The sequence below is a fragment of the Megalobrama amblycephala genome, linkage group LG1 (genome assembly GCF_018812025.1).
Source record: "Megalobrama amblycephala isolate DHTTF-2021 linkage group LG1, ASM1881202v1, whole genome shotgun sequence".
NCBI lineage: Eukaryota > Metazoa > Chordata > Actinopteri > Cypriniformes > Xenocyprididae > Megalobrama > Megalobrama amblycephala.
This window is the reverse complement of record NC_063044.1, coordinates 32705515-32727972: the sequence shown is the minus strand read 5'-3', so window position 1 is coordinate 32727972 and position 22458 is coordinate 32705515. Positions and strand designations below refer to the sequence as shown.

Below are 22458 nucleotides of genomic sequence, written 5' to 3'. Positions count from 1 at the left end.
ATTTTTCCCATAGACTTTTGGAAAATCGCAGAAAATAAGCTCTGTTTTTAACAAAGGGTTATGACACTTACGTGTTTTGTCTATCAAGATAATCTTTACAAGTGAACACAACATTTATAGATTTTGAAGCCCAAATAAAGTCGTCAGATATAAAAAGCTAACAGTAGGCTATAAATGGACTACAGCACACCATGGTCGCGGATCAATGTCACCACCACCAAACTTCCTCAAACTGTATTTAAAAAACAACTTTATTTACAAACATGCTCGCTGATTATGATATGCGCTGTGTATGAATAGTTATCCGCTGTGCGCTGTGTATGAATACTTATGCTGTCCAAATGTCCCGTTTTTAATGATGACGTCTTATATGTGTTTTATGTCATAGATCAAAACGTGAAAGTATTTAGCAAAAACCCATTCAAAAAACCCAAAGACTTCACAACGTTGGAACCGGAAGTCCTAAAATGCTAACTCGCTTCCGGGTTTTGTCTACAAAAATGTGTCATCCCTGAGGCACTCTATTACATGCTTAAAAATAGGCAAGGGAACAACTCTTTTGATATATTTATAGACATAAAACTAATTGTTGTATAGCTCAACATGTTTAGTATTATTATTTAAATCAAATTTTCTTGATGTTTTGTGAGTACCACGCTTTACCATGCCTCAGAGAAAAACACTATTTTGTGAAGTAGCTAACATAGCATAATCAGATGCAGCTTTATTTTTAGTAACAGTAATACAGCATTTTCTCCATCATACAATACGTTTTAAAATAAATTCCATGCCATTTATCAACACAAGCCATCCAGCAATATGATATTGTAAAATCGATCTATCTTACTGCAGTGTGTAACAGTGTCTCACAGCAGCTGCCGAGCGAACGCACAGAGTAACGTTATAACATTTTCAACACACTCAAATGTATCTAATATGATAAACAGAGCTGTGTTACCTCATACTCATGACTGGAAAAGTGGAAGCGGTGCCGGCAACTGTGTCATAATAAAAGTCCCGGTGCACGTGAGGTGTGTGTTGTGCAATCGCTCCAGCTCCTCGTTCAGCTCCACAACACTCGCTCCTGCTCTGCTTCATACTACAGTAATGTTAATAATCACATTTATGAACATGATTTCTACCCGACTCCAATCCCTATTCTTTTGCACCGTCCGTTGAGATGGAGACCACATGTCCCAAGATTCCGCGCTCAAACTTGGCGTCATCAAGCTACGCCTTTGTTTTGAATAGGCTTCTAGTGACCTCTAGTGGACAGAAATCCTACATACTGCACCTTTAAGTTTGAGAAGTTTGACATAAATTCTCAGTTTTGCTCAACCAATATGCTAACAACTCACAAAAATTAGCTTATTGAAATAACCTGTTGTCCCAGGTTTAACTTACAATCCAATAATCTGGCATTGCATGTAAACCGTGTTTACAAGACTTTATTTAAAAAAAAAAAGAAAACAATAACTCACAATAATCCATACAAGCACTATTATTGACTATTTTGACTACTGGTGGAAAATGTAATGTTGTAATTTTAGATATTTGCCTCAATGCATAACAAGCAAAGTTTGGAGAGGACACGAAAATATGACTTAAATGTAAATACCTAAACTTTAATTCAGATTCTGCTTCTTTTTTTACATTCAAACTCAAATAGCATAACAGCATATTGTTTGCTACAGTACCTCAAATCAAATTCTATTCAAATTCTCTGATTAATATGGTGAACACCTGGTTTTTGCTCAGTTGCAGGACAGACAGACAATGCGGGGCACATGTGAGAGATGAATTTACTACTATTATACTATGTAATATTCAGTGTATTGCTGTTTGACAAAAGCATATTGAAAGTCAGCTAGAATGGCATGAACCAAACTAGAAGTACCAAGCGAAAGCTAGATTTGACCTAAACCGGAGGTCTTCAACCCTGCTCCTGGAGGCCCACTGTCCTGCAGAGTTTTACTCCAACCCTAATCAAACATACCTGAACCAGATAATCAAGCTTTTCAGGATTGCTTGAAAATCAGCGCAGGGCTGAAGACCTCTGGCCTAAACATCATTGCTATTTAAGACTTTGTGTGTAACATAGCTCTAAGTGAATGAAAACATCCTGCAATTTTTTCAGGAATCATTTATGAATCATTGAGAACTGAAGTGAAATTAAATGTATGTAATGAGAAAACAAACATATTTTTTGACCTTGCATGCATGTAAACCTGTTGTAGGAGACTCCCAAAACAATATTAGGAACCTTAAAAAAGACATAATGGGGCATTTTAAGGGAGTTATTGGCAAAATTTCTCCTGTAGTAAGTCAGTCTGGTCACTAGTAACAAACTACAATCATTAGAATATGAGAAAAATCCTTTTGATGAATTACAGTAATTTTTTCTGAAAGTAATTATTTACTGTAAATACATGGAGGGAGGTATTGGAAAAATGTCCCCTGTTGAATTTGAAAATGTCAAAAATCATTTTAGTTTGTAAATAATGCAGTTCATGGAATTGGTAGACGTTCCTTTAGGCATCGTGTGCCATGGTAGTGTTATCTTTGTTGGTAACACAGCTATTACATCACCCGAAAGAAAATATAAACTGTTGCATTTGTTCTCACAAGTGACAAAATGATTCAGCACTATCAACTTCAACTTTATAAAAAATATTTGTTATAAAAGTGAAAGTGACATGACATGTAGCCAAGTGTGGTGTCCCATACTCAGAATTTGTGCCCTGCATTTCACCCATCCAAGTGCACACACACCCGGAGCAGTGGGCGGACAATTTTTGCTGTGGTGCCCGGGGAACAGTTGTGTTCAGTGCCTTGCTCAAGGGTCTCTCCTCAGTCGTGGTATTGACAATACCACAACAATTCCTGCCGGTACCAAGACTCGAACCCACAACCTTTGGGTTACAAGTCCGACTTTCTAACCATTTGCCTCCATACATTGAGACATTAAAGGATTAGTCCACTTTCAAAAAAAAAAAAAAATAAATAAATAAAATAAAAAAATTTCCAGATAATTTACTCACCCCCATGTCTTGTGAGGCAATCATGTGTTTATAAAGCATATACATTTTTTTTTTTTAGAAAATGACCAATCTAGATAAGACTCTTATTCCTTGTCTGGTATCGTTTAAAGTCCTTTGAAGCTGCACTGAAACTGTAATTTTGACCTTCAACTGTTTGGAGGCCATTGAAGTCCACTATATGGAGAAAAATCCTGGAATGTTTTCATCAAAAACCTTAATTTCTTTTCGACTGAAGAAAGAAAGACATGAACATCTTGGATGACATGGGGGTGAGTAAATTATCAGGAAATTTTAATTTGAAAGTGAACTAATCCTTTAATCTGCATAGATTTGATTAAAAACTGGAGAGAGAAAAAAAAACAGACTGAGATTCATAGACTTCAACTTAAAGACATGGATTCACAATCACAAGCAAAACTGTTTTTAATACACTATTACAATTGCAAATATTTTAACAAGTCTATTAACAAGTCCATTTGTATACATTTCATGTACATTAATAATTCGGAGAGAGTATGTGATATTATGATGTAAGAGTAAATCAGACCTGCTTGATCACAGCAATCAGGGATTGCTTCCTTCCGCCAGGGCAAACACTTCCTCCCGTGGCCCAGACTCATTTGTTGTTAGATTTCTTATATATTGTATATGATTGAATGAACTCAGTATTACAACTCAGGTGTGCTGTTTAATAGAGAGAGAATTGACGTTGTTTAATATCCTTTGATTTTATGTTTTACGTTGCCTATGTTTGCTAACCTCTTATGTTCTTTTTGCTTTAAGGGAATGTAGGGGGAGGGTGCCATTTTTGTTTTGTACTTCTCTCTTTTTCTCTTGGTTATGGCCAGGTAGGGAGAGAGGGAAGATTTATGTATTTTATTTGTGGATTATATTTGTCTAGGTAAGTTAGAAAAATTATTAGGTTAGTTAGTTTGGGTTTTGTTTGTTATGTTGGCCTAGCCCTCCCCTGAAGTTTTGCTCCCAATACCTTTGTTAATATTTTGAGATCCTTTCAATTAAAAGACCCTAATTTGAATTGGTGTTTGTGTTGATTCTGGGACGGGAGGTCGGATTGCCCTGGTTCTCTCTCCAAGATTTTCTTTCTTTAGTTATTTTTTTTCTTAGTTTGTTACTGGCTCCCCAGCCCTAGATGAGTAGTTATGTAACAATCAGAAATGGAAATGATTGTTAAAATTTTATTTCGAGTTAAAAATGACAAAGAAAGTGTGGCATTTAGACATGACTACTTTATTATTATCTCATATTGTGCACTGTAGGATGCCTTGTCCCTGTGACAGCATGCATTTTAATTTGTTAATATTATTGATGTATGTTAAAAGCATTTTACCTTGTTAATTTTCTGGACTATTTATCTTAGTACTATATATGCTATATATGTTTACTATATATGTTTTATAATATTGCAATGCAGGAAATGACTGTAAATGTTTCTGTGGTCTTTCACCAGTAGGTGGCAAATCAATATCTTTTATGTTATTAAGGAGTCACTGAGTTGACTCAACTGACTCATTCACACACTTATAAGATTAATTTATGATTCCACTACTATACTACTAATAAATTATATATTTATCATTATCCTTAGACTAACTGAAATGAATTATTAAATGTAAAATGCCTGAAAATCACAGAGTCTTTTTTCTCAGCGCATATGAAAAAAAAAAAAATGCTTCTTACTAATATTTAACACACTTACTTGTGGCTCTACTATTGAAACTGTATTTTAACTTTTACAGATCAGCCCTGTTTACTTTCATTGTAAAAGTGCCTTATTGTAACCCTTATTGTTTTTTGTTGTTGTTGTTGTTGTTTTTTTTGGCAATGGGGGGCAAGACATTTTTTTGTGGTAATCAACATTATGCCACAAGTGTTGGCAACTGAACCTAACATGTATTTATCCCAGAATATTCCTTCATTTGACCAGTGCATTCACTCTGATATGTCATGTGATTGCAAGGAACACAGATGGTTTACACATGTCTATATTTAGACCAGTAGACAAATATCATTTGCTATTTTGAACTCTGGAGATTGAAAGATGGCATAGACAGAGAGACAACAACACTCAGGTTTGGCTTTATTACTTTTCATTTATTTATTTAATAATTTATTTCAATCATTCAGTGTCTTAATATATTTTAATAATTACTTTTTTTGCCATATATGCCAGGGAAAGGGAATTAATAATTTAGAAGGTGTATATACATTTTAATAACTTATTTCGAACTTATATTGAGTGTTTTAGAAAACAGTAATTTCATAATAATAGTCCATTTACAAGACATATTTTGCAGTTGTCTTAAAGTGACATTGCTTTTTACAAATAAATTATGGACGTATTGTCAACATTTATATGCAGCATGATTGTTTTTTTTGTTTTTTTCAGCTACAAAATGTAAAATATTTATGAATCATTAATATTATAACGATATCTATTGCCATTTTAAAGACAAATGTAAATCTCCTAAATGTAAATGTAAAAAACCTAAACATACCCATTTTATACAGAATATTAAAAGAATAAAACATAATGAACAGAAATGTATAGAAAAATGACAATTCTAGTAACAGTATCATTAAAAGGGTATTTTGAGCCATTAATCCTACTCCTGACCCTAAACTTATACACATCCATTCCTTAAAGCAGTGTTTCTCAACTCCAGTCCTCGGGACCCACTGCTCTGCACATTTTGTATGTATCCCTTATTTAACACACCTGATTTAGATCATCAGCTCGTTAGGAGAGACTGCATGAACTGAACTGAGTGTGTCAGATAAGAGAGACATACAAAATGTGCAGAGCAGTGGGTCCCGAGGACTGGAGTTGAGAACCACTGCCTTAAAGGGTTAGTTTACCCAAAGATTTTGTTAATTTCTCACCCTCATGTTGTTCCACACCCGTAAGACCTTCGTTCATCACAAATTAAGATATTTTTGATAAAATCCGATGGCTCAGTGAGGCCTGCATTGACAGCAAGATAATTAACACTTTCAGATGCCCAGAACGCTACTAAAAACATATTTAAAACAGTTCATGTGACTACAGTGGTTCAACCTTAATGTTATGAAGCAACAAGAATACTTTTTATATGCCAAAAAAAACAAATAAAGACTTTATTCAACAATATATAGTGATGGGTTTGGATACAGTCAGTTTGATACAGACTCCGAACCACTGATTCGAAACAAAAGATTCGTAAAGCTTCATGAAACAGTTGAATAAATTGTTGAATAAAGTCGTTCATCACGTTCATCATGTTTTCAGGCCATTTCGAGTTTGATTTTGACATGAAATAAAGAGTTAATATCTAAGTGACAGTTGTTTACTTACTTTTTAATTAGTCTTTTCATTAACACAATCACTGTCTTCATTCAGGCTGATTCGACGAGAATGAGCCAGAAAACAAGAGGCGGGAATTATCGCATGAACCAATCATGTCCAATCCTAACAGATCATATCCAATCATAGCACAGTTGAGGCATTGCCTCCTCTCACGTGACTTTCCTCCATTCATTCTCAATTACCCCCCCTAAACCCACTGCACGCTGTTTGACAGTGTTTCTTTAGAAAAACAAGTGACTTTTACACTTTTTAATGTCAAATTTTGTAACATTTGCGTTGTTTTATTTTTGTAATATTGATTATTTTGTCATCCAGTTTTTTGCCCCTGAATTTGACCATATATGGTTGTTGTACACACACACACACACACACACACTGTGGACACAACATTATGTCCAAAAACAATTGTTAAATTTGCATAATAAAAATATTATCATTAATTTTATTTATACTGCGCTTTTCCCAAACTCAAAGCGCTACACAGGATAAGAATACACAATAACAAAAATAAAGTTAACATAAATAACAGCAATACTCAATGACAATAGACAGCTTTAAAAAGATTCTTTAGAGACTTCATAAAACAGTCCAGTGATGGAGAATTTCTGATCACCAAAGAAAGAACATTCCATAACCGTGTGCTGACACAGAAAAAGCTTAATCTCCCCTAGACTTTAATTTAAATGAAGGCTGCTGAAGAGTACATGAACCAGGAAAACAGAGAGAGCGAGTCAAAATGAACACCAAGATTGCGCACTTGAGACGATGGAGACAATGAATCAAACTCAGTAAACAAATTGAGATTATTAAATTTATGCAAAGCCATTGACATACCAAAAAATAAATGTTTAGTTTTTGACTAATTGATTTTAAGAAAATTGTCTTGCATCCACGCTTCCAAATAAGTAGTAAGAGCTGTGATTGCTATGTTAGGATCAGCGTGTGTGCTGACATAAATCAGTGTATAATAAGCATAATTGTTATTTTTAATATTTTATAATTGTAAACCCCAGATCATAATTTTGAATGATGTCTCCAAGAGGCAACATATATTTGCTAAGCAAAATGGGCCCTAACACAGACCCCTGCGGGACACCTTGCTGAACTAATGTTGGTTCGGATTTATTTTCCCCCAGACATACATAATAATCAGTGAGATAGGATTTAAACCATTCAAACACAGCACCAGAGATGTCTAACCAACCACGCAATCTTTAATGAAGGATGGTATGACATACTGTGTCAAAAGCAGCACTGATGAGTCTAGGTCTGTTGGTGTATGTATATCCAGGCAGCATGGCCAAATTTAGACTGTAACAGCCATTTGGTGATACCATGTCTCACAGAGGGAGAAAGTCAAGTTTTCATTGCTGAATGACATCCTTAAGCAATGCTGCTTTCTTGTTCATTGAATGCACGTTTAATTGAACGAGTCTGTTTTCTGAGGTTACATTCTTGTCGCACTTCTTTGAAGACATCTGAGAATATAAAATGTAAAAATGTTTAAAATGTACTGAAACTCCAGATTATGAGCAAAGTACATTTATACCAGCAGGCGAAGCACCCATACAAGAGCCGTGAATATCTTGGCCGACGCAAAAGTTGAAATGAGCACAAAGTTCTTTGAGCAGTTGCAGCAATTGTGGCAGTAATAAGTCAGTTGTTCAGAAAAACACAGAGAAATCAAACAATGTTCTGTACAAATACTCTAGCCACATAAAAGACTTGAAGTTTAAAAAACAGTTTATCTTTATGTATTTTTCTTCAGGATGGTCAAGTAAACATGAGTGAAGCTCCTGAACCTGACTCTGATTCATCAATCAGTAACATGGGTAAGGGAACAACAATAGTAGTTATAATTAGACTCTTATGTTGTGGGGTCTTTATTATAGATCACATATTTCCCAATTTAACTATTTGATTCTCTGATGACTGACAATTTATTGAATGGTTCACCATCAGGATAACTATCCAACTCAACATGCAGTGAGAACTGAAGACATAAATTAAATAAAAAATACAAACAAATAAGAATATTGTCTTTTTAACTCCTCACAGAGTTAAATTCACTTTAACAGCAAAACTAGTCATTGTTCAGATATTACTCCTTTTACTCCACACAACAACAGAATCCACAATAATCACATATGAAACAAATGCAAAAACTTCATTGGCTGCTTATTTACCCTACTGAAGGAGAAATTAATCTTGCATCTTTTAATATCTTGTGTAACTCTTTAACTCAACATGTGGTACAGGGATTTTCTTTCACACTTTTTCTTTTCATAATAAAAGTCTCCACTTAAACAGCAGTTGCATAATTATATGTCGATTACACCATTGTTTTAACTGGAAACTCTTTGGCAGTCCAGTTTGTACATAAAAACATGTCTTTCATGAGAAAAAAACAAAACAAAAAACAATCAAATATTAAAAATGTAGAAATATCCATTGTTATAGAGGAATCTATCAGAAGAAAACATCATGTCTTGGTGATCAGCATGACTGACATGAAGCTGAACTTTACCTGGACTCTGTTAATCAAGTCATTGTTTGCATTTGCAATTCACTTTGATGCAGTCTAGAAATACATGGTTTTTTTTTTTTTTTGGTTTTTTTTTTTTTTTAAAGTGAGCCATATAAAAGAGCACCACTACAGGAATACACACCTGTCCTGGATGTTTGTGTTTATACGCATTTGATAGATAGGCTATACACATGATTATAGCAGGCTTTTTTAAAAAAAAAAGAACCTTATTTTTTCATTTCATATGTGATCGGTTGATTTAATTATTTTGAAAAAGGATTGTAAACACACATAGTATTATGAAAAGAGGCAAAACAAATCCTACCCACCTCATAACACAACTTTGTCACCATCTTTTTATAATAACTTAAAATAAACCCATGCATATTTTACCTAGGTAAGAATTAGCTGATATACCTGCATCTGACAGAATACAATAAAAAAGTGCAATAAAAATATTCCAATCAGCTGAAGAAACATTCTTGCAAGTAAATTTTTTATTGTGTTTTGAAAGATGAACCTACAATCAAAGTAACAAGGGAGTCCACTAGAAGAGAAACGGGAGAAAAACTAAGGGTAAGAGCTGAGTTATGTGCAGTCTTACTAGTGTTTGTATTTAATTAGTATTTGCTGCTTGATAGTTACATCCTCCAATTATTCCTGTAGTTTTCATGGTAAAATGTAAATTACAATCTGAATGGTCACATCCACTTATCCTATTTAAAATGCTATATAATTTGGTCCTCATTTTCTTTGCTTCTGCTACAGCTAACCAGGGCTGGGCGGTATGACCAAAAATCTATCACAGTATTTTTTTAATATTCTGGTAATCTGGGTTATGTGAAATGGTCCATGACAGTAAGACAATAGTCCATGGTGGAGTGCCCTCTGGTGGCTATCAAGGGCACTCCATCTGATGATCATGATACAAATGAATTTTACAATTTTATTTTTGGCAAACAAATTGCTCAACTGACAGCACAACAGAGGTTTACTATATTAAAAATTGTGTGATATTCTTAAAAAAATATTTTGTTAATACATTTTATTATTAATAATAATTAGGGATGTCCAGATCCGATCACGTGATTGGAAATCGGGCCTGATCACGTGGTTTCAGACTCGATCGGAATCGGACGTTACCTCCCGATCAGGACACGGATATATATGTATTAGGGGTGCAACGGTTCTCGGTAAAAAATCGAACCGTACGGTTCTCCACTTATGGTTCGGTACGCACTTGCATAGCGGCCCATCTCGAATGACGACGCATCTATTGGTTAATATGGTTTGTTTAAAATATCAACGTGGAAAACAGACAGACAGAGTTCAGATAATGTATGTTTCAGTCGATGGATGTGCAAAACGTTACAACAACAATAATCAAAAAGCGTGGACAAAACAGTCACTCTTTGTAAACTGTTCACTGCGAGTGCCGTATGCTCTAATGTCCAGTCATTTACGCCGTCATCACCCGGGCGTTGATAGCGCACGAGCGCAGGTGAGACCTGAACAGCACACGTTGCTATCTGTGTTTAAACTAAACTCATTTAAGCTTGCTGATTTAAACCTTCAAGAACAAGACGCGAAAGAGAACTCGCACGCGCTGTGAGAAGATTTGTGTGCGCTCATCCGAAGCGCGCACACGCTTATTTCAGTCAGCGCGCAAATACTGAGTTCACTTTCAAGTCTTGTGCTTCAGCGTCCACATTCATACAAAAATTATGTCAACATGCCCGTCTTAGCGAGTATCCTAGCAAACATAGTCGGTTATGTCTTAAAGGGATAGTTCACCCAAAAATGAAAATTTTATGTTTATCTGCTTACCCCCAGGGCATCCAATATGTAGGTGACTTTGTTTCTTCAGTAGAACACAAATGATGATTTTTAACTGCAACCGCTGCTGTCTGTCATTCAAATAATGGTAGTGAATGGGAACTTCATCTATAAGAGTAAATAAAGCTTCCTTAGACAAATCCAAATTAAACCCTGCGGCTCGTGACGACACATTGATGTCCTAAGACACGAAACAATCGGTTTATGCGAGAAACCGAACAGTATTTATATCATTTTTTACCTCTAATACACCACTATGTCCAACTCCGTTCAGCATCGGTTAGTGATGTCTGATCGCGCTCTGACAACGACAGTGATGTCTAGCACTCATTGAAGTATATGCGCGAGACATCACTGCCGCTGTCAGAGCGCGATCAGACATCACAATGTGTCGTCACGAGCCGCAGGGTTTAATTTGGATTTGTCTAAGCAAGCTTTATTTACTCTTATAGATGAAGTTCCCATCCACTCCCATTATTTGAATGACAGACGGCAGCGGTTGCAGTTAAAAATCATCATTTGTGTTCTACTGAAGAAACAAAGTCACCTACATCTTGGATGTGCTGGGGGTAAGCAGATAAACATCAAATTTTCATTTTTGGGTGAACTATCCCTTTAAGTGAACGTATATTAGTCGAGAAAGACAGCGCATGTGTAACAGTATATGTACTGGATCGTGCATGTCTTAAAGGGGAAAAAAAAACTATTCCTTCTGCCTGTTTTTAATGTTAAATCAAACAACAAATAACAAAGAAATCACTCACTGCTCTTGACTGAATAGTTTTTGTAACTTCAATAATGATTAATCATTATTTATTTTATACAGTAAAGATAATATGCAGTGATATTTTATATTTGATTACTATTTGATTACTGTTAGATACCTGAAAAACCTGAAAAGCACTGTTCCTGGATCTGTTTTTTCGCTCTTCTTTATTCTTTTTTATGTATTATAGAAGTATCGGATCGGTAGATACTCAAAATCAAATGACTCGGACTCGAGGGCAAAAAAACGTGATCGGGACATCCCTAATAATAATGATTTGTAGTGCAGGGTTGCTATGTGTATTTGACAATTGTTCATATCAAATGAAATAGTGGGAATCTTGTGAAGTGACTCTCAGATCAGCTCTAGACATGAAGTTCATGTGGAGTGACCTCGTGAGTATTTATATAGCAGTCATTTAATATTTACAGATACTAGTCCATATCGCAGTTTGATCATAGGGCCCACGTTGTATTTGCCCTCTTAAAGTGTGGGTTATTAATTGTTGTCTTAAAAAGTTATAACCATTAGTAAGAAGGATGTGCTGTTAATAGGGCTTCCCTCTCAGTACACTCTATATAGTGCTTTTTATGGCAGACAATGTCATATACTTTGTTGGCCACTGAATAGGTAATTGTTTCAGTTATGCACTGGTATGGCAGTATTTGAAGAATACACACAATAAAAACAGTTCTCCGGATAAACTGGCTTACCACCCAGCACTACTGGTAACCTTTCATGACTTTTATGGACTTTTTCAAATTTGCATTTGGCTTTCAGTAAGGAAAAAGGGAAATGAAAACAAAAGGCTGAAAATTCTACTTTCAAAACATGGATTGTAATAACTTTTGTTGTACACTGTTAAAAAAAACTGTAAAATAAATAAATAGATAAATAGAAAAAAGAATCTGTTAAAAAGCTAATTTTACTGTAAATTGCCTCAAACCATTTAAAGGATTAGTTCACTTTTAAATAAACTTTTCCTGATAATTTTCTCACCCCCATGTCATCCAAGATGTTCATGTCTTTCTTTCTTCAGTCGAAAAGAAATTAAGGTTTTTGATGAAATCATTCCAGGATTTTTCTCCTTATAGTGGATTTCAATGGCCTCCAAACGGTTAAAGGTCAAAATTACAGTTTCAGTGCAGCTTCAAAGGGCTTTAAATGATACCAGACGAGGAATAAGGGTCTTATCTAGAGAAACGATCTGTCATTTTTTAAAAAAAAATACAACTGTTTATGCTTTATAAACACAAATGATCACCTTGAACCTACTTCCGCTTTCCACATTCTTCAAAACGCTTACACTGTATGTCCAACGCCTTCCCTATTCTACTTACGGAACGAACGCGGCACCAGTTACATTTTTTTCCATAAGTAGAATAGGGAAGGCGTAGAACATTCAGTGAAGAATGTGGAAAGAGGATGTACGTTCAAGGCGATCATTTGTGTTTATAAAGCATATACAGTTGTATTTTCTTTAAGAAAATGACCAATGGTTTCTCTAGATAAGACTCTTATTCCTCGTCTGGGATCGTTTAAAGCCCCTTGAAGCTGCACTGAAACTGTAATTTTGACCTTCAACCATTTGGACTCCATTGAAGTCTATTATAAGGAGAAAAATCCTGGGATGTTTTCATCAAAAACCTTCATTTCTTTTCGACTGACGAAAGAAAGACATGAACATCTTGGATGACATGGGGGTGAGTAAATTATCAGGAAAATTTCATTTAAAAGTGAACTAATCCTTTAAGTTCAAAAACTAATATTTATATTGTGTTAGTAATTTGAGTATATTTATTACTGTTAACTTATTTCATCTGAGTCCGCTAAACAAAGACTATTTCTTAACATAAAATTAAACTAAACACTGCTCAAATACGTTGTGCATCTAAAACTCTACTCAATAAAGTGAGGTAATTAAACAACACACATGCATGAGCTAATGAAATTATAGACATCACTGCATCACTTCACAGTTCCCGCCTTAAAGGTCCCCCTGAAATCAAAATTTAAGTTTTTTAGCTTTTAGTATGAATATGTTAGCCTTAAGGTTATGAATAAGCTGGTGTGTTCCAAAACAATGAAAAGAAGATCATTAGATCTCCTATCCAATCAAATGCTCTCTACAATCTGAAGTCCCGCCCCCTCCTACACTATAAACAGACACTGAAGCTGTGGCTGAAATCAGTCATTTGTTCACACATTTAGTTTCTATATGGCAACGATTCAGACAGCGTAAATATGCTTTCCATTGACGTGAATGAAGTCCGTTTTTGCGTTAGTGTCACGTGAACCGCCGCAGTGCGAGCACAGTCTGCTCTGGCCCATGGACATGAGAACACAGAGCAGATCATATCCGCTCAACGCGAGTCGGCTTAGACCACGGAAGGTATCGTACCCATTTGAATTCTGCACAGAATTCTGTATTTTAAAGTGATATAAAGGAGATTAGGAGAATAAACGGTTAGAGATTAGAAGGAAACAGAGGTTTTACTGAGTTTAACGGCTCTGGCCGAGCTGTTGTATAAACAACACGCTATTGGCTATTTTAAAAAAGGAGCGCCCTGTCTTCCTGTTTCAGTTGAAAATACGTCAACACATTGAATAATGTTGTGCGTTCCATGGCAATTCACTGGGCCTTTAAAGCAACATGTAGCATAACATCAACACAGGCTCTACTCTTCAGCACAATGGTGACCTCCAAAACGCACACAAAAACAACCTTTAAATCTCAACAGAACAAAACATTAAACAGTAACAGTTCTCCCTCATATTCAATAAAAAACCCACTAAATTTAAACATTTGAGTTCAATTATTTTCTAGTAAGTTCACTGAACTTTCACTAATAGTTAAGTAAAATTCACTTGTTTCATTTAGTAAATTTGACTGTTAGTTTTCTGGATTTTTTATTTATTTTTTATTTTTTATTATAGATTATCTTTTTAATTTAACAGACATTCTGCTTAATACTATAAAAAACTGCTGTAAAAAAACAGCCAAATACTGACAGTAATATACTGTTTCCCATTAAAACAGCAATATACAGTAGAAATCAAATTCTGAGTAATATTTTCAAGAAAGTAGCCTTCAGCAATATACTGTGAAATAACAGCGCTCAAAGTCGACACTCGGAGGCTGTGTTCCGAATCTCACACTATACCCTCATTCACTATTCCCTACATTATTTCACTAATATAGTCCACTTGACAGAGTGAAGGAAAACAAGTGAGTGAATTCAGACACTGATGAACACCTGCTGTTAACATGCAGAATCACTGAAAGACAGAGAAACAAGAACAGAAAGACACGCAGAAACACAACAAATACAACTGACTTTAGATGCTGATGTTTTATTGAAAATAATAACGTTTGTAGTTACCATTATGGTGATCAGTGTTAGTGAATGTTAGTCTTTCTGTGGTTGCTGTAAATTAAGTCAAATCAAGAGCCCAACTAAATCGAAAACTCATTAAATAATGACAGAAATTAAGTCAAATTTGTTAGAAATAAGTGAAGCTGGTAATGCTGTTTTTTGGAATTGTTTAATCCTCCTCTGCTGAAATAATGAGAGATTTAATGTTTTTTAACTTCAGTTGACTTCTGTAACTGATAGTCAGTTGTAGTTGTTCCCTTTCCTTCAGTACTTCTTTTTAACAGCAGGTGTTCATTATTAACACTTTTGGTTCACAGGTTTTTCATGTTATTTTACATTAGACGTAAATTCTATGACATGTAAACATGTAAAGTCTATTTTTTGTAATTGTATTAATATTTTCTGTATTTTAAAAATACAGGAAACAACTGTAAAAAATAATTGGCAAAACTACTGTAAAATTATAATTTTTACATTGTATTTTTCAATGAATTCTTTGCAACGTGTTTAGCACATGAATAATATTACACATTTTATTTTACAGAGAACTGCTGGAGATCATACAACAGAATGTGAGGGAACACAAAAACACTCTTTCACAGATTTCACCTTGACAAGCATCACTATAAACTGAGAGCTGCAGATGTTCTTCAGTTAACTGAACATTCATTACAGTCCCACGAGTCTTGTAATGAAGAAAAGCTGATTCCAACTTTCATTCAAAAGCTTTTGATGATGGACTACAGAGCAAGATGCATTAATGTTGAAGAAACCAATGATGAAGATCACTCTCAACAAGGCAGCAATGATTCATTTATACAGGAAGCAGATAATGATAATATTTTTTTAGAATTAATGTCAAACAGAGAAACAAGTAAACCTGACCCTATTCACCTGATGGATGTTCAGATGGCCGTGTTTCATTGTGCTGATGGTTTCCTGAAGCAGCTTTTGGTCACTAAACTGTCCCAGTGTCAGTATGCTCTGCCTCTGCTTGTTCCTGATCCATTCACACAACATATTGAGTTTCCTCTCTGGACATTCAGACAAATCAACAAGAGCTGGAAGATCAGAAACACCAACAATGAAACCATCAGTCAAACCCATCCAGTCTACAAGGCAGAAACTCCAATGGTGTCTTTCTTCAGGTTTGGCTCTGTGTCTTCATCCAAGTCTCATCTAATGAACAGTCTGATCAATGAGAAACACAACACGTTCTTCCATAAGAACTGCCCAGGCAGCAGCAGAACCAGAGTCCTGATGGATGGAGTGGTGGAGATCGCCTGGTTCTGCCCCTCTGGATCATATGATGATAAATTCACTGACTGTGTTGCGTTCTGTAATCTACACGGTGATGCAGGAGACCATGAGAAACAGCTGCAGATCCTCACTGAAATGAGCTCAGTTAATGTTGTTCTTCTATCACAACTGGACAGGAATGACAAAAGTGCAGCAATAATACAAAACATGTACAGGAACTCAAAGCCACTCATTTTTCTTTTTGCTGAAAATGATTCTGCAAGCACTGAGACACGTAAAGGGAAATTCAAGATTGGTTTGAAAGACAGAAATCAGTCAGCTGTATCTGAAGAACTCAGAAGAGTTATCAATGGTTGTCTCTCAGAATCATCTTCTACTTTCAGACTTGAAGATGTGTCCAAACACTCAGATATCAGAGTAGATGAGGAAGATGATGAAGACTGCAGGAGAGGAAGAGAAGCAGCACAGCAGATGATAAGTTTACTGGAGAAGACAGATCTGACAGAAATCAAAGAAACATTTCTGCCTCATCAGGGGAAACTGTGGCATCAGTGGAGTCAGAAGAACAAGGAACTACATCGACCTCAAGGAAATGAACCAGAAATGGAAATAAGTAGAAAACAGACAGAAATGATGGAAATCCGTCAACAGCAGCATGAATCTGACATCAGCGAGTTTATGAAGTTCTTTATTAAAGAAATGAATTCATGTGCTATAAATAAGATATTTTTCATTAAATGGCTTAGAATCCTCCTGGATGAATATATGTCAGCTGATCTTTATGCTCTACATCATAAGTATAATGAAAAATGGTCAGCAGTCTTAAAAATGAAAGAGAATCATGATGAATCTGAACAACTGATAGTTGAACAAACAGACCTTAAGAAAATATCTGAGGAACTTCAAGCTGCCGCCTTTGGTTTGGAGCACATCATGAGGGAGATCAGTCAGATCTATGAATCATGTTCATCTGTGAAGAAGAACAAGAAAGACCAGCAGTTTCACTTCTCTTCTCTCCAGAGTCTTGCAGCAGAGATGATGATCTCTGGATTTCCACTGGAGCTGATGGATGGAGATGCTGCTCATGTTCCTGTGATCTGGATCTCTGCTGTTCTAGAAGATCTCATCCAGAAACTGGGAGACCAGAGAGTCTTTGTGCTGTCAGTTTTAGGGCTTCAGAGCTCTGGGAAATCCACCATGCTGAATGCCATGTTTGGACTCCAGTTTGCCGTCAGTGCTGGCAGGTGCACCAGAGGAGCTTTCATGCAGCTGGTCAAAGTGTCAGACGAGATGAAAACACAGATGAACTTTGACTATATTCTGGTTGTTGATACTGAGGGTCTTCGTGCTCTAGAATTGACTGGAAGTTCAACCAGACATCATGACAATGAATTGGCCACATTTGTTGTTGGTCTTGCAAATCTGACCTTGATCAACATCTTTGGAGAAAACCCATCTGAGATGCAGGACATTCTTCAGATTGTTGTTCAGGCCTTCCTGAGGATGAAGAAGGTCAAACTGAATCCCAGCTGTATGTTTGTGCATCAGAATGTCTCAGACATCACAGCTGGAGAGAAAAACATGGACGGAAGAAGACGACTTCAGGAGACTCTGGATAAGATGGCAAAACTCGCTGCTAAAGAGGAAGTCTATGATGCAGAATGTTTCAGTGATGTCATTGCATTTGTTGTACAGAATGATGTGAAGTATTTTTCTCAGTTCTGGGAGGGAAACCCACCCATGGCACCACCAAACCCAAAGTACTGTGAGAATATTCAAGAACTAAAGAAAACTATTATGTCTCATGCCTCAAAATCACATGGAATGAGACTGGTAGACCTAAAAGATCGTATTAAAGATCTCTGGGAAGCTTTACTTAATGAACGATTTGTTTTCAGCTTTCAAAATTCTCTGGAGATTGCAGTATACAGGAAACTGGAGACCGAATACAGCAAGTGGTCCTGGAATCTTCGCAGTGCCATGATGAAAACTGAGAACAAACTACACAACAAAGTAGAAAATGAAGCAATTCATGAAGTTGAAGAAACTGATCTTCAAAGAGAACTGAAAAAGACAAGAGAAAAAGTGAAAAAATCAATGTCAGAATTCTTTGAGAAAGATGTAGATGCAAATATACTGATACAGTGGAAAAGTTTTTTTGAGATAAAAATCCAAGAGCTTCAAGAAACCATTATAAGAGAAACAAAGAGGAAATTAAATGGGATTCTTCAGCAGCGAGACCTAAAGAAAATGATTGATGCTCAGAAGACACATCATGAAAACACTCTCTATGAAAAGAGCAAAGAACTTGCCTTAAAACTCAAAGACAAAACAACTGATGAAGAAACACTGAAGAAAGAGTTTGATATATTTTGGAAACACAGTGTGAAGAAGATCATCAGAGACACTCCTCTAATCAAAGACATTGACATAATGAGAGATGTGAAACACTTCCTCAGTGACATCTATGAAAGTGCTCCTGTAGGGGAGAGCAGTGAGTGCAGGGATGTTTTTTCTGTACCTAGTTATTCAGATTATGTACAGTTAAAGAAATCCAGTGGATTTACAGGGCATATGAAAAATGCCATCAAAGCAGTTAAAGAGAATTTTGGTTACATTTTATCTCAAGAGGATGAAGCTGCAATATCAGCTGCATTCAACAACTCACAGATTATATCAAGATAAAAGTAAGACAACACCAGGAGGGACAAGTGAAATATGTGTTCAAGAATGAATTCTTCATCAATTTTGTTTATTCAATATTTAAGAGAGCAAACAAGACATTAACTCTACAACACAGAATGTTCAGAGAAGACAATGATCCTGTTCTCTATTTGGAGAAGAAGAAAGAAGAGTACTATAGTGTTTTCCAGAAACACCTCCACAGAGCAACATGGGCTGCCATTTTGGGTGAGATCATCTGTCATAAACTGAAGGAGCCCATTGAGCAGAGTGTCTACAGGAAGACTGCCAGAGATCTGACATATGAACTGAGAACAAACTGTGAATCACTGAATGGAAACAGATTCAATCTGGAAAAACACATCCTGAAGTTTCTTGCAGAAAATAAGAATTTTTCTGCATACATGGACTACATTAATTATCCCAAAGAACACTTAATGAATTTCATCAGAGATGAAGTCACTTGGTACATCATGGATAAGTTCAGTGTCAGTGTTTTACCCAAGATGAATGAGAACATTGAACTCCTGCAGCAGAAGATCATGGAAGCAGCACACCAATCTACTGAATATGTTCAAGTGAACAGTGGTGATGTTGGTTTGTGGTTGAAGAGTTTCACACAGCAGCTCTCAGATGTGCTGATCTTCACTGAAAAAGACCTCAGTGGAGTGAAACATGATGCTGATGATTTCAACCTCCTAGAAGATGTGATGAGAAAGGAACTTCCTGCTATAATGTCAGATATCAGCAGTAGATTCGATACTAAAACATTTGATGAAAAACTGGACTTCAAGTTCAGACCAGATGAGTTTCTGATTGATTAGTTGTGTCAGTGCTGTTGGGTTCAGTGTCCGTTCTGTGAAGCCACCTGCACCAATACTATAGAAAACCATGATGGAGATCACAATGTTCCGTTCCCCAGAGTGATTGGAATTATGGGAAGCTATAATGATGGAACACAGAATCTTTGTACAGATTTTTGCTCAACTGTAGTGAAAAGTAAAAAGTTTTTTAAATTATCAGACACATGGTTTCCATATAGACAATACAGAAATGCAGGAGGAGTTTATGCTAAATGGAGTTTCGCCTCAGACTCTTTTAGGTTGCTGTACTGGAAGTGGTTTGTTTGCAAATTCCAGAAACATCTGGAAAAGTACTACGAGAAGTCATTTGAAGGGAAAGGAAGAATCCCAACATTGTGGAGATTATGCACAAAAGAGGATGCAATTGAGAGTTTAAAATACTACACTCCTTCTAGAAATCTTCTAAATAGATATGTGTTGGAAATATCCCTTTAGAAAACTTCAGAAACATCTGCAGTTAAAACACAACGTACGCATTGGCCCTACAACAAACGCACCTTCCATACACACGCATACATATACATTCAAGGATAATTACCTGTTAGTCAAACTTTGGTAAAGTTGGTTTTATATTCGCACATTCGGACTTCTGATAAATTCAGACTTTCCAATAAATGTGCAATAAATTAATGTTTGCGAATTTTAAGCAGCAACATGATATTGACAACCAACGATTGTCAACTTACAACATTTTTCACAGTCGATCAAAATAGGCAAGTATTGTTTTAATGGCATATTTACTTGTGAATGTCCACTGAATGTCCAATGTAGTGTGATTAACAAGACTATTGAATACGGATGTGCGAATGTGCGAATATAAAACCAACTTTACCCAAGTGTTAGTCGATATGTGTTGAGTGAATCCGGGTGCGGAAGAGATGGAGATTAAACGTGATTGTGTTACGGTACACAGGAGGCAGACACAGATGTAAACAGGTATGGGCAGTTTATTGACCACAGTAGAGCAAGGGATAGCAAACAGGTGAGTAGAATGGAAGCAGATGATGTTCAGATGATAATGCAGGGAATAGTTACTGTCCTTTTCGTTGCAGGTTGATATGCGCTGGAGCTTGGAGATCGCTGGAGATACTTGGAGCTGGCTGAAGCACACCCACACAGGAGACGAGGCACACAGAGGGAAGGAGACGAGGCACACAGAGGGAAGGAGACACGCTGGAGACAGGTGAGTATACGAAGAGGAGTCCTTGAGGTAAGCATAACAGGAAGTATATGCGAACGAGACTGGACATGGAGTGCTGTGTGCGTGTGCTCTTTATGGTGCTGTTGATGAGTGAGGTGATGAGGTGCAGGTGGCGGTGATCAGTACTCTGGAGACGGTGTGCGCTGTGATTGGGTGATGTTGGAACCTGACGTGTCTGTGACAGATTGTTGGTTTCGAGGGTTAGTTATAGCGCTCTGTCACGTCCCTGCAATAATGGCGCCACACAGAACGGAGGATAATATGTGTTGTGTGATGTGGGAAATGTTGTTATGTTTATTTTAATTTGTCTTTAAAGAATATTATGTGATGATGATGATGATGATGATATGCATTTTATGGGTTGATTTATGAGCACCGTAAAATTTAATACTCCCCCTGGTTTTTGTAAATGCTTGACTCTAGGGGAGGAGTTGGCAACAGTATAATAGGGGAGGAGCCAACAGTACAAAACAGTGTCTGAAGATTCATTCAGGGTCTTTTGGTAGGCTGATGCCTGAGTGTGAATTGTAGTGCCACAAACGATTCAACCTGTTATTTTCCTCTGTGAAACCGTGTATTGTGGATATGTGTCAGCAGTTTGTTTTTTTCATTTATTTATTGTTTTGCCGGTGGAAGAGTTGATTAGTTTTATACAGTTTTGGACTCACTTGTAGGCTATATACTGCGCACCTATATATTAATAAAACACCATTTTTTGCACCATAGTGCTTTGCGAGTTGGGCCAACATTTTATTTTTCCATCTTGGACTATAACACATCCAGGGAGTGGGCCTTCAAAACCCACAGTCAAAGAAATAAAATTTTTCATACTTTTTTTTTTTTTTTTTTTTTTATCTGTGCTGCTGAAATTATTTTTTTATTCACTTCTAGCAGTTTGTGTTGTTGTTGGTTTTTTTTTGTTTTTTTTTTTGGTAATCTTCAGAGTTTATCTTTATTATTATTATGTGTTTAGTTGTCACTTTCATACATACACGCAGGGCCTTAGAACCCTTTCTCTCTCACACATCTCTCACTCATTTGAAAAAAAAAGGTATTTTGTTGCAAGATGATGTCACACCTTAAATCTCAGCACTTCGCTATTGTGAAAGGTCAGTTTACAAACACATATGAATTTTTAAATAAAATATATTCATGCTAAAATAATGCTAAAACTAAATCATCATATTCATGCTGAGAACAGTTTGACTAACTAACACTAGAACTACCAGAATTCTATAACTACTAGAATGGCCATATCGGTCATTCGGACTGTTCATACTAATCTGTACCGAATGTCATTTTTGTCATGTCATATTTACATTCGAAACTTCTACTGAGATTTTAGAATTAAGCATTGAATGTCTGTCATCATATTTTAGACCTACATAATACAATCTTTTTTTGTAATATAGGTTATAATTGTGTAAAACTGTGGTGTGGAAATTCCAAATACAAATCTGACTTCACCACTGACAACTCGATCAACCTCCAGTTGTTGATATAAGATAATACAATACTACAGTGCCAATACAGTACCACAG

At 36.1% G+C, this 22458-nt stretch overlaps 1 protein-coding gene across 11 annotated transcripts in view; it reads left to right on the top strand.

Annotated features, from left to right (window-relative positions):
• The first annotated feature begins 5086 nt into the window (after positions 1–5086).
• LOC125267978 (interferon-induced very large GTPase 1-like) overlaps positions 5087–22458 on the top strand; it is a 39773-nt gene continuing 22401 nt past the window's right edge. For 3 of the 11 annotated variants that reach the window (XR_007184778.1, XR_007184780.1, XR_007184776.1), the window contains exons 1-3: positions 6079–8060; positions 8174–8237; positions 9447–9508. Coding sequence is in view for 5 of the 11 variants with exons in the window: in XM_048190094.1 (XP_048046051.1) it covers positions 15644–18856 (3213 nt within the window). In the remaining 6 variants the exon portion in view is untranslated. The other 8 variants (XR_007184777.1, XR_007184779.1, XM_048190094.1 and 5 more) reach the window with 8 other exon arrangements.